Here is a 12,840-nt window from a genome sequence, read left to right as displayed (position 1 = left end):
ATGCTTCCATGTTGTAATTTCTATCTAATGGAGGGTGGTGTAGTAGAGGCAAACAGTATGATGTTGTGTTGAGAAAACTGTAGTTTCTTTCTAGATGGATGAGCTAAGATGGAATGAATGGCTTCATTTTTCTCCATCTATCTCGTGATGACAGGTGCAGTTGGCAAGCACAGTAGTCGACCCGAAGCACAGTGGGTGGGTCCCAGCTGCAGCATTGCGAGTGCAGTCAGCAGGTACAGTGATAAAAGGCCCATTTCTAACCTTCATCCTTCAAAATAACCCAGAAGCTGCTGAAAGACCTGGAGCTGAAATTGGACAGTTTCCATAAGTGCTGCAAAGGGGCATTAATATGAACTGTAACAGATTGGGAATATGGACGAACTTCCAAAGACTTTAAATTTACCAAGTGACTGGACAGTGATCCAAATGGTGGCAGGACTGTGCTGGTAAAGGTGAAATGATGCTGTGTACCAAGATGACACCAAAACAGACAGCAATGACAATTGATATTACTATAAGCAGCCGTTATTTTTTGCTTTTGGAGCCCAGTTGGATAAACTTCAGAGCATAGATGCAGCCAATTTGCATTACATTTTGCGTACTGGAAAATAAGTCGGTTTTTTTTGCAAAAGAAACAGTGGAAAATATGCTTAAATATAATGGGAAAAGGCCCAGAAACAGCGACAGAAGATTTTTAAAAAATCACTCTTGTGCTCTGGAAAGTCTGAGTGATCTTAAATATTTTTAAAAAATCTATGCTTCCACTATTACACTAAATAGTTCTCAGCTATTCATTACAAATTAGAATGGCAGATGTTAAGGATATGGGTATGGTAGACTGGTAATGGACCAGCAGCGCAGCGACAATTCATGGCAAGTTGTGAAATTGAATTCAATAAATCTAGTAACTTGACCGTGAAATCTGCTGGATTGTCATTAAAAAAAGCAACTGCTTCATTAACATCCTACAAGGAGGGGGATTCTGCCACTCTTACTCGGTCTGGCCAGCACTCGGTCAGGCCAACACTATGTGGTTGACTCTTAATCCCCTCAGGGCTGCTGGGGCGGACAATAAATGCTGCCTTGCCAGAGTTGTCCACACCCTATGAACAAATATAAAATGTTAACAGTGTCAGAGAAGCACACGCATCTGCTCCATGTATGTGACAGGTTGTGTCTCGGCTCAGTATGGATCCTGGAATTTTTATAAAAGCTTAATACATTTAGGTCAAAAATCTGCAGAAAAATCAAAATTAAAATCCTTTTGTTTCTGTAGAGTTCAATTCTCCTTGCTTGTGCATAGTAGGAGGCCTAATTAGTCATGCCTGAAATGTTACTGGGCTTGTAATTCAGAGAACGTGAGTTCAAATCCAACCAAGGCAGTTTTAGAATTTGAATTCAGTTAAAAACAAATTGAGATCAGTAAAAGTGACCATGAAGCTATTGAACTGTTGTAAAAACCCAATTGGTTCATTGATGTGCTTTAGGGAAGGAAACGTGCCATTCTAGTTGTAGGGCAAGGGTCCTACATGAAATGATGTGGTCGATCTTGGTTCTGTTCCTACCAGCCATAGACCCACAGTACAAGCCTACCTGTAATTTGACACTAAATCAAGGGATATGGGGACAGTACAGGACAGTAGAGTGGAGGTAAAAGATCAGCCATGATCTTATTGAATGGCGGAGCAAGCTTGAGGGGCCGTATGGCCTATTCCTGCTCATATTTCTTACATTCTTATGTTCTTATCTTTACCCAGTCTGGCCTATATGTGACTCCAGTCCCACAAGAAGACAGCCCACCACCTCCTTCTAAAGGCAACTAGGGATGGGCAATGACTGCTGGCCCTGCCAGCGATGCTCACATCCCAAGAATGAATGTTAGGCTCTCTGCACACACTTCACCTGACCTCCACTCGCAACTGTCCCCCTTCCTGTCTACAGGATGCTGGTGTGCAGCACCACAGGCCTAAGCAAGTCACTCAATACCTGCCCAAGGACCTATTCTTCATTTGTGAGCCCAAAAGGTGACTGTTGGTGGAAAATACACTGGGGCTGTGGGGGGCACACAGTTGAGCTTGATCCTATTCTCACCTGAAACCCATATATTCTGGAACGCACTGCCTGAAAGGGTGGTGGAAGCAGATTCAATGGTAACTTTCCAAAGGGAATTGGATAAATACTTGAAGGGGAAACTTTGCAGGGCTGTGGGAAAAGAGCAAGGGGAGTGGGACTAATCGAATAGCTCTTTCAAAGAAGCACACAGGCATGATGGGCCGAATGGCCTCCTTCTGCACTGTATGATTTTGCGTGTACTTTTAAGAAGGGGTCTCAGACTAGCATTGAGGGCCTGGTGCCCCAAATTATTTTTCTCCCTCCTTGCCCAACAGCATTGAGGCCAATTGTAGCCTCTTCTGCAGCCCCACCTGTGTAGGGCTAACTCACACATTGGGGAATGCATCTGTCAAGTGTGATGGAGCCTTGACTTGTTCTTATACCCTGTGTGCTGAGGTATTAAGAAGCAATTAAATAGGAAAAGGGGCAATGGAGAGGAAAGAGTTGTAGATACATCGTATCACATGGCTGCATACATTCAGTTCCTTCATTGTGCATTTAATCAGCAGTGAATAAAATATACTTACTTGTCTCTGAGTACCACACCTTCAATACATGCCCCAAAGAGAATGATAGTAGATACATCTATGATGGGTTATGAAGGATTAAAACAGTTTCAGGTCCAGACAATGTGAGGGTTATCACTATAATAAAAAATGCACTCTTTGGTCAGGAGTCAAAGTTCAAATAATACATGCAGAAAAAAAGCAGGGCCTGGGTTCCCATCCTACAGCCCTTCACAGGATCAAAAGTGAAGATTTTTCAAACAAAATATTCTTTACTCTCTTATTTACAGCTCCAGTGATAAACATAGTGCAATTGCAATGCAAACACATTAGAGTGTATTTTATGAATGGTGACACTTGATTTAATGGGTGTAAAGTAAGTGTAACTCATTGAAAAAATGGGCAGAGATCGCGTACATCTGATTACTATCCATCCAATTTTCTGGGTGGATTTTGTTCTGGTGACAGAAGCAGTTTGCAGTTAGTTATATTAAAATTAGGCTCCAGTGACATCATTTAGCTGTCCACACCATTTCGTGAAATTTTCCCTAGTACAATGCTCAGCCATCTATTCGCCCAAATCAAATAAGCATCCAAGGCTGCTAGCGTACGCTATCTGCAGGAGTACATTTAAAGAGCCCTATTGTAAGACTTATTTTAAGGCCATATCCAAACTTTTTCACCTGATTTTTTTTTAATCCTTCCTGTTCCTATTTAGTTATTCAGGAGGCTATATGCTAAGTATTTCGGCATCGCCAATTTTTTTGGTACATCCACGATATCGGGGCTGCGAATTTCACAATGGGGCAGAAATTGCTTACAAAATAACGGTGAGTGCAGTTCGGAAAGCTCAACAGCGTTCACCATTGTTAGTGGTGAAATGGAGGAGCAAGTTCGCACATGCGCAGTGAAACGTGGAAATCCGGAACTTGCTCCTACTGGTTCACTGGCGATATGACAGCTTCGAATTAAAGGTACATCGCACGCTGCAATCAGAGAACTCATTGAAAAAGCGCCAACTTGCTTATTTGCCCAGTTGGAAAGTAACTAATTATGCCACAAAACAGGTACGTTTAAAAATACCAGGTTTAAACTAAGTTTTAACAGTCTTAATGACTGCCAATCAACTAAAAATTAACTTTTAAAAATATGGAGTCTCATATTACTCCTTCGTTTAATAGTTCTTGGTCATTAAAAAATTTAAAAAAAAATTAAAACATCAAATTTTCTTCTGTCTCTTTTATTTAATTCAATTATTTCTTACCCTCTTTTTTTCGCTGTTTATACATTAATTCTAATGCTGTACCTTTCACTTCCTGGTTTTAACTGGCAGAGACAGTTAACGCAGCTTGTCAAAAATGCTGCGATCTGATTGGTCGAGGGGAGAGATCGATCTTCTCCCAGGACTCTAGCTTCGCTTGACCTGACGTTGGGCTCTTTTCCGCTTCCTATTCGAGGAAGTGCTCGAAGAAAAGACTGCGGTAAGTTAGTGGGTTAGTATAAATCTACAGAGCGGCGAGCACTGTTGGTTTGCTGCTCAGAGCAATTTCTGCCCCATTATGTTCTTTGGAAGAAGAAATGGAGGGCGAGTGAAAGGATGCCAGTCTAGTGAGGCTACCTGAGGGGCAGTCTGCATCCACCTGCCATCTACATTTACGGGCAGAGACGCATCTAGCGAGCAATGCAGAATTGGCTTATATAGGCCACCTGCAGATCTGTGCTATCTGTTGGAAGGGCACTTGCGGCTAACATGTACCCTAGGGCGGGCACTACTGGTGAAAATAATGGTCAGCTATGCCCTCAACTCCTCTTTTTCCACTTCCTTCCAAGCATGCTGCAAAGCTGTCTATAACGGGGGGAGGATGCCCCGGAGTGGCAAATCGGGCCACCCTCATCACCAGCATGTCAACTCCACCTCACCAGCCATCAAACAGGGAGTTGGAGTGTTGTGACGCTACATCACTTAGCAATAGTTTCCTGCCTCTACATGTATTATGCCAGCCACTGGGTTTTGCCAGGTAGTTTTGTTGCCCAAACAGACTTTGAAAAGAGTGAAATATACATTAAAAATACGAGTAACTTTTGGAAAGGCTAATAATATTTATATCCCCATATGCGGCCACTTACCATTAAGTGACTGCGTCCCTTAAAGTATTGCTTACATATAATTTCTCTGTAAAGCTCCTAATGACTAGTCCAATATGGACTGGGCGATTTCCCACACTGCATAAGTGACGCTGACCCCACAAAGTTGGACAGATGATAACAGCGCACCACACAACTAATACCCAATTAAAGACCCAATCAGAAAATATACCTCACTGTTTTTTTTTACTGGGGGATGAGCAATTAGCTGCTGTTTTAATGCATTCTAATGTACTTAATGCTCTCTGCCCCTTGTCTTACAGCTGACATTGGTGTCAAATGGGACATTACGAGCAGAACAAAAGGTAAGGGTCTGAATACCCATGATTGAGACCTTTTTTCTTCTTTCCTCTATTCCCATCCCCACACTATGACAGTGAAGATAACAAGGTGATGTACTGCTTGACAATAGCATTCTGTAACTAGCAATTTGGGCAGGCATTACACTGCCGTTTTCATTTTGCTGCAACATTTGGAAGCAGCTTTTTGTGCATGTGTAGTACTCCTTTGTTGCCGTGCTCTGTAACTCACAGCAAGGCACAGCCAAAAGTATAACTTGGGTTTGTCAGCTGCATACCACACTATGCCAGAGAAATGTATCTGTAGTATCCAAGCAATCAGTCAGAGCAGCCCAGGGAGAGGTCATCCCCTTGCTATGGAAAAGAGCATCGGCTCTACTAGGCCGTTTCTTCTGACAGCATGGTTGAGATCAGGAACTCACTGCTGGGAGAATAATGGGCACTAATGTCAACGTGCTTTACCATTGCTGTGTTCACTGTCCACTTTTATTGAAGAATACAATAAGAAAAGTAATCAGGACTTCTCTAGTGCCGGGGCTAAGAACACTTAATCTAACAAGAAACAAAAGACAGACTAGAAAATACTAAAAATCATGAAAGTGAAGAGTGTAAAGCATTCGCATCTTTATTTATCAGGTCTCCTGGTCTTGCCTTAATTATAGATCCTATTCTGACTCACTGTGCTCAAAAATGACCTTGTAGTGCTTAACAGAATTCTCTCCAATAAACCCTTCCTTAAACCAATCTTTGGATAGGTATTATTTTGCTTCCTTCTACACATTGTGAGTTTGGCTTTATTGTATTTTCACTAATAACCAGCACAACATAAGGCAAGCTCTATTAAATCCATTGTAAAATTATAGATCTATAGATCACATAGCTTCAGCACACTATATTCAGCTTGCCAGAAAGCTGCAAGTTTTCTATGAGGGGACAGTAGGTCTGGAAGAGAGATAGCTTGGTACTGCAGTACATTTTGGATCCTTGTCGCTTTGGTGAATGGTTGGTCATAGGCATGCAATGCAGATATTTAAAATACTACTACTGCACTTACGAGAAACCATCAGGAGAATGATCTGTATTAAATTTTATACAGGGTAAGAGAAACAATAATTTTTAATGTCTCATTTCAGAGTATTGCTTTTTATCTCAGTCATAATTCAAATTAATTTAATATTCTCAGCATTAAGCAGCCTCCACACATACTCATTAAAATCCTCGCTTGTCAGCTTCTATGCCTAATAACCATGTGGGAGCCATTTAATGTTTTGTACACTGCAGCAATGAAAGTTAGCACTTAATTATCTTATTAGGAGCAGGTTGGCTATGCTTTATAGTAAGAGGAAAAAGGATACAGACTGCAGATGTTGTTGCGATTGCCATGATTGTACCAATTGGAATAGACTTCTGGGCATCCCTAAGATCTCCAGATCTATTTGAACCAGCCATGATTCCTGAAAGAAATGTATAGAATAGATTACAGTGAGCATCTTTTTAATATCTATGCAAGCTGTCAGTGATTTGGGCCTCCGCATCTTGAATCAAATTTCCTCAGGCGCCCATTTGCTCAGGAGCGGAATTAGCAAACCCTCCATTAGGGGAAACATTGTTTGGGAAAGAAAATTAAGGAACATAAAGACAGAAAAAGAAAGCAAACCTGCATTTGCACAAGAAATAGTTGCTCCATAACTTGAGTGAAAAGCTAATTTTCTGCTACATTCCAGGGGACTGCTTATTGCACAAATTCAGAGAATAAACATTGTGGAGGAAAAAGTTGGGACATTTTACTCCAGTTCAAGGTTTCTGTTATGAATTTAGGGTCTTGGCTTAGATATTCTCTTGGGTACAGTGCTACTAGTGACTCCTGTAAGTGGCCTATTTGTCTTATGTTTAGTGGTGTGCCTGTACTGCCCAATATCCAACGATACAATAGTGTAACACAGCGGTGTAACAACAGAATGAATTGTGATCTGAACTGGATATCCACGACACCTTTGTATCTCCAATCTTTCTGAAGGAAAATTGAGAAAACACCTGGTAAGATGAGGCCGGACACGAATCATTAATCTGCTTTATTTCACAGCAAGTGAAAATACAGAGCAACAGTCATGATCGGATTCACACAGTACAACTTGTCTTTGTGTCATAATACAAAATAATGACATGCTATCCTTTCCTACATCAGTGGGTTGACTTATTTGACTTAAACAAAATGAGAGAGAACTTCCACAGGGTTCTCCTGATCTCCCACCATAACTTCAGTGGAAGATTGGCAGAAACCTTGGAGAAATAGCACAAACGGACATTTTTAGATGTTTTGCTGTTTCTCTGCAAGTTCCACCAATCTCCCGATTGAGAAATTCTGAGACTGACCAAAGCTTGCATTCGCAGTGTTCTGCTTTAAAACCTTAACTGATTTCACAGTCTTTGCCTGACTGACTGCCTGTGTCTCTGTCTCTGATTTTTTTTCTCTTTCTGTTCACAACCTGAAGGGACTAGTGACTTCCACACACAATGGGTATGAGGTGCTTATTGATTGCTGAGACAAGCTAGTGAATTGCTTATTATTTACAGTCTATGGGGAAACAACATCAAACCTTAGCTTATTAGCATTGTAATCACACATCATCTTAGTGCCTTTTAAAAAAAAACATGTGTTAATAGACTTTGCTTTAAAAACCCAACATTCAAAAGTAACTCCTTTTTTCTAAATCCTTTCTGTGGAAAAATGGTTAAAAAAATTCTGAGACATGTTCACTTCCACAACTATCCAGCGAAGAGAAGCTGTCGAAAGTGACTTCCACCATATCTACATCCTCCACATCTACCCATCTGTCCCAGGAATGTGGGAAAAGAGGGAACTAATCTGTGTGTAATCTTTGGGAATTTGTAAGAGCTGTTATACTACAGATAGAAGTAAGGAATCTTACAACACCAGGTTATGGTCCAACAGTTTTATTTGAAAACTGTTGGACTATAACCTGGTGTTGTAAGATTCCTTACATTTCTCCACCCCAGTCCATCACCGGCATCTCCACATCATGACTACAGATAGAAGCTAATTGCTACACCCCTCAAGTCCACCTTCTTGTAGCAGCAGTAAAGGAGAAATCTACAAGCTAGAGCATCCTGTTCTTATTACCAGAATGTAGATTTACAACACACGAGCTAGGCAACAATTAAAGAGTTAACCAGTCAGTAATAATCCAGTTGTTGCACACAGCCACCGGATTATTAGTTTATATTTAATAGTTTTGATATCAGGAGATAAGTAACATCTTGCTGTGAATGTTAAGCTACTTAACTATTGCCAGGAAGTGTCACACTGGGCTTGGTTCACAACAGTCTTGGAATTATTAAGAAGAGATTAAAAACATATGATGTATTGTGACATTGGCATCACTGTTATTGATTAGGAGTAAACTAGTTATAAATCACTTTGTTCTCCTTTATGAGCTCATTGAGACAATGGGTTAGAGACTAGAAGCTTTTTTCTTCTGGTATTTTCAACTTGGCTTTACATTGGACTGCAGTTATACTAAAGGTTTGGATTGCTGTCTTTAATCCACCATCTAATATTCTCAGATATGTTTGTCAACTAATTTCAATGTTGAAGATGATAATAATACTGACAATATGATGCTTATGGCATTGCATTTCATAGGATAGAATGTCATTTTCAATACAGTAATGAGTTCTACATAAACTTACTATTCTCTGTGCATTATGTCTTACAATATGTGCTTTACAATAACTCTGTCCATTTCCTACAAAGCTTGCCACTTCCTATTCAGGGCTGTATACCTACCAATAACAAATATTTGCACAAATTGTACTAATAAAATAAATAAGGTGCCTTATAAAGGGAAGCTAGGCAATTATGACAAGGATGTATTCACGCTATAACTGTAGCCTTGGCACAAAGTGGTTTCGCTTCACATTGTATTATATTGTAATTGTAGCCTTAATGTGGAGTCAGGACCTAACCTGATACCGGAGGAGGTAGTCTCACTCCACTTCACTTCAGAGTCCATCAAACTTGAGTAGGAATACACAAATCACTAGAAGTACCAACACAGGCAAATCAAGCACTGGGGTTCATTTCTAAAGGGATAAAATTGAAAAGCAGAGAAGTTATGTTAAACTTGTGTATAACCTTACTGAGAGGGTATACTTATAAGGAAAGGATAAACAGGCTGCAGTTCTTTTCTCTAGGAAAGAGAAGGCTGAGGGGTAACCTGATTGTGGTCTTTAAGATAATGAAAGGGTTTGATAGAGTATATGTAGAGAAAATGTTTCCATTTGTGGGGGAGTCCAAAACTAGAGGCCATAAATATAAAATAGTCACTAATAAATCCAATAGGAAATTCAGGAGAAACTTCTTTACGCAAAGGGGGTTAAGAATGTGGAACGTGCTACCTCCGGGAATAATTGACACAAATAGCATAGATGCATTTAAGGGGAAACTAGATAAGCACACGAGGGAAAAAGGAATAGAAGGGAATGCTGATAGGGTTAGATGAAGTAGGGAGGGAGGATGCTCGAGTGGAGCATAAATGCCAGCATAGACCAGTTGGGTCGAATGGCCTGTTCCTGTGCTGTAGTTTCAATGTAACTCGATGTAACATAAGAGAGATAAGATGAGAAAGGGACATTTGGTGAATCAACTTACTCCTTCCAAAGACCGTATACAACCCCCTCCTTCCACAGAACCTGTACAACCCAGGCCTTCCACAGACCATGTACAGCCCAGTCGATCCACAGACCCCGTGCAACCCAGTCCTTCCATAGACCCTGTACACCCAGTCCTTCCATAGACCATGTACAACCCAGTCCTTCCATAGACCATGTACAACCCAGTCCTTCCATAGACCATTTACAACCCAGTCCTTCCATAGACTATGTACAACCCAGTCCTTCCATAGACCCTGTACAACCCAGTCCTTCCATGGACCATGTACAACCCAGTCCTTCCATAGACCCTGTACAACCCAGTCCTTCCATGGACCATGTACAACCCAGTCCTTCCATAGACCATGTACAACCCAGTCCTTCCATAGACCCTGTACAACCCAGTCCTTCCATGGACCATGTACAACCCAGTCCTTCCATGGACCATGTACAACCCAGTCCTTCCATAGACCATGTACAACCCAGTCCTTCCATGGACCATGTCCAACCCAGTCGTTCCATAGACCCTGTACAACCCAGTCCTTCCATAGACCCTGTACAACCCAGTCCTTCCATGGACCATGTCCAACCCAGTCCTTCCATAGACCATGTACAGCCCACTCTTCCCATAGACCCCGTACAACCCAGTCCTTCCACAGACCATGTACAGCCCACTCTTCCCATAGACCCTGTACAAACCCTCCTTCCACAGAACCTGTACAACCCAGACCTTTCACAGACCATGTACAGCCCAGTCCATCCACGGACCCCGTGGAACCCAGACCTTCCATAGACCCTGTATGCCCAGTCCTTCCATAGACCCTGTACAACCCAGTCCTTCCATAGACACTGTACAACCCAGTCCTTCCATAGACCATGTACAACCCAGTCCTTCCATGGACCATGTCCAACCCAGTCCTTCCATAGATCCCGTGCAACCCCCTCCTTCCACAGACCATGTACAACCCACTCTTCCCATAGACCCTGTACAACCCCCTCCTTCCACAGACCATGTACAGCCCACTCTTTCCATAGACCCTGTACAACCCCCTCCTTCCACAGACCATGTACAGCCCACTCTTCCCATAGACCCTGTACAACCCCCTCCTTCCACAGACCATGTACAGCCCACTCTTCCCATAGACCCTGTACAACCTCCTCCTTCCGCAGACCATGTACAGCCCACTCTTTCCATGGACCATGTACAATGCACTCCTTCCACAGACTGTGTACAACCCAGACCTTGAATTTATATATTGCCTTTAATGTAGTAAAAGGTCCCAAGGCTCTTCACAGGAGCATAATCAGACAAAAAGTTGACACCGAGCCAAAGAAAGAGACACTAGGACAGGTGGCCAAAAGCTTAGTCAAAGAGGTACGTTTTAAGGAGGGTCCTAAAGGAGGAGAGAGAAGTGGAGAGGTGAAGAGATTTAGGCGGGAAAAGAACACAGACCATGTACAATCCACTCCTTCCACAACCCATGTACTTTACATAAAACATTCACAATCTACCTCACTGTGGATTCTACCCGAGCCACTTAATCTCCTGAGGGACGCTCTGTGTAAATATTGCTTGTTCCCCAAAGTATTCAGTGAAATATTTGATTATCTCAGCATATACATGTTCCTACTGCCTTCAATCCCAATAAGGTCATGTTGGACTCGAGTAAGATACTGGGAAACTCACTAGGAGGCATATGACATGCATAGGCAGCTGAGATCAAGTGGATCCCTTGAAGAGTATAGTGATTGCCGGAGTAGAGTTAAGAGAGAAATCAGGAGGGCAAAAAGGGGACATGAGATTGCTTTGGCAGATAAGGCAAAGGTGAATCCAAAGAGCTTCTACAAATACATAAAGGGCAAAAGAGTAACTAGGGAGAGAGTAGGGCCTCTCAAGGATCAACAAGGTCATCTATGTGCAGAACCACAAGAGACGGGTGAGATCCTAAATGAATATTTCACATCGGTATTTACGGTTGAGAAAGGCATGGATATTAGGAAACTTGGGGAAATAAATAGTGATGTCTTGAGGAGTGTACATATTACAGAGAGGGAGGTGCTGGAAGTCTTAACGCACATCAAGGTAGATAAATCTCCGGGACCTGATGAAATGTATCCCAGGACGTTATGGGAGGTTAGGGAGGAAATTGCGGGTCCCCTAGCAGAGATATTTGAATCATCGACAGCTACAGGTGAGGTGCCTGAAGATTGGAGGGTAGCAAATGTTGTGCCTTTGTTTAAGAAGGGCGGCAGGGAAAAGCCTGGGAACTACAGACCAGTGAGCCTGACATCTGTAGTGGGTAAGTTGTTAGAGGGTATTCTGAGAGACAGGATCTACGGGCATTTGGAGAGGCAGGGACTGATTAGGAACAGTCAGCATGGTTTTGTGAGAGGAAAATCATGTCTCACAAATTTGATTGAGTTTTTTGAAGGGGTAACCAAGAAGATAGATGAGGGCTGTGCAGTAGACGTGGTCTACATGGACTTTAGCAAAGCCTTTGACAAGGTACCGCGTGGTAGGTTGTTACATAAGGCTAGATCTCACGGGATCCAAGGTGAGGTAGCTAATTGGATACAAAATTGGATTGACGACAGAAGACAGAGGGTGGTTGTAGAGAATTGTTTTTCAAATTGGAGGCCTGTGACCAGCGGTGTGCCTCAGGGATCGGTGCTGGGTCCGCTGTTATTTGTTATTTATATTAATGATTTGGATGAGAATTTAGGAGGCATAGTTAGTAAGTTTGCAGATGACACCAAGATTGGTGGCATTGTGGACAGTGAAGAAGGTTATCTAGGATTGCAACGGGATCTTGATAAATTGGGCCAGTGGGCTGATGAATGGCAGATGGAGTTTAATTTAGATAAATGTGAGGTGATGCATTTTGGTAGATCGAATCGGGCCAGGACCTACTCCGTTAATGGTAGGGCGTTGGGGAGAGTTATAGAACAAAGAGATCTAGGAGTACAGGTTCATAGCTCCTTGAAAGTGGAGTCACAGGTGGATAGGGTGGTGAAGAAGGCATTCAGCATGCTTGGTTTCATTGGTCAGAACATTGAATACAGGAGTTGGGATGTCTTGTTGAAGTTGTACAAGACATTAGTTAGGC

At 42.2% G+C, this 12,840-nt stretch overlaps 1 protein-coding gene across 1 annotated transcript in view; it reads right to left on the bottom strand.

The window, feature by feature from the left end:
- The window catches only part of LOC137335495 (solute carrier family 12 member 5-like), a 290,880-nt gene that overhangs the window by 44,307 nt on the left and 233,733 nt on the right, over positions 1 to 12,840 (bottom strand). The window contains exons 9-10 of the mRNA XM_068000838.1: positions 6,418 to 6,516; positions 2,640 to 2,697 (exon numbers count right to left, since the gene is read on the bottom strand). Of these exons, the coding sequence (XP_067856939.1) occupies positions 2,640 to 2,697; positions 6,418 to 6,516 (157 nt within the window). The remainder of the gene's footprint in view (positions 1 to 2,639; positions 2,698 to 6,417; positions 6,517 to 12,840) is intronic.

The sequence above is a fragment of the Heptranchias perlo genome, chromosome 19 (assembly GCF_035084215.1).
Source record: "Heptranchias perlo isolate sHepPer1 chromosome 19, sHepPer1.hap1, whole genome shotgun sequence".
Taxonomy (NCBI): domain Eukaryota; kingdom Metazoa; phylum Chordata; class Chondrichthyes; order Hexanchiformes; family Hexanchidae; genus Heptranchias; species Heptranchias perlo.
Note: the sequence above shows the minus strand (reverse complement) of the source record. Positions and strands in the feature narration are given on the sequence as shown.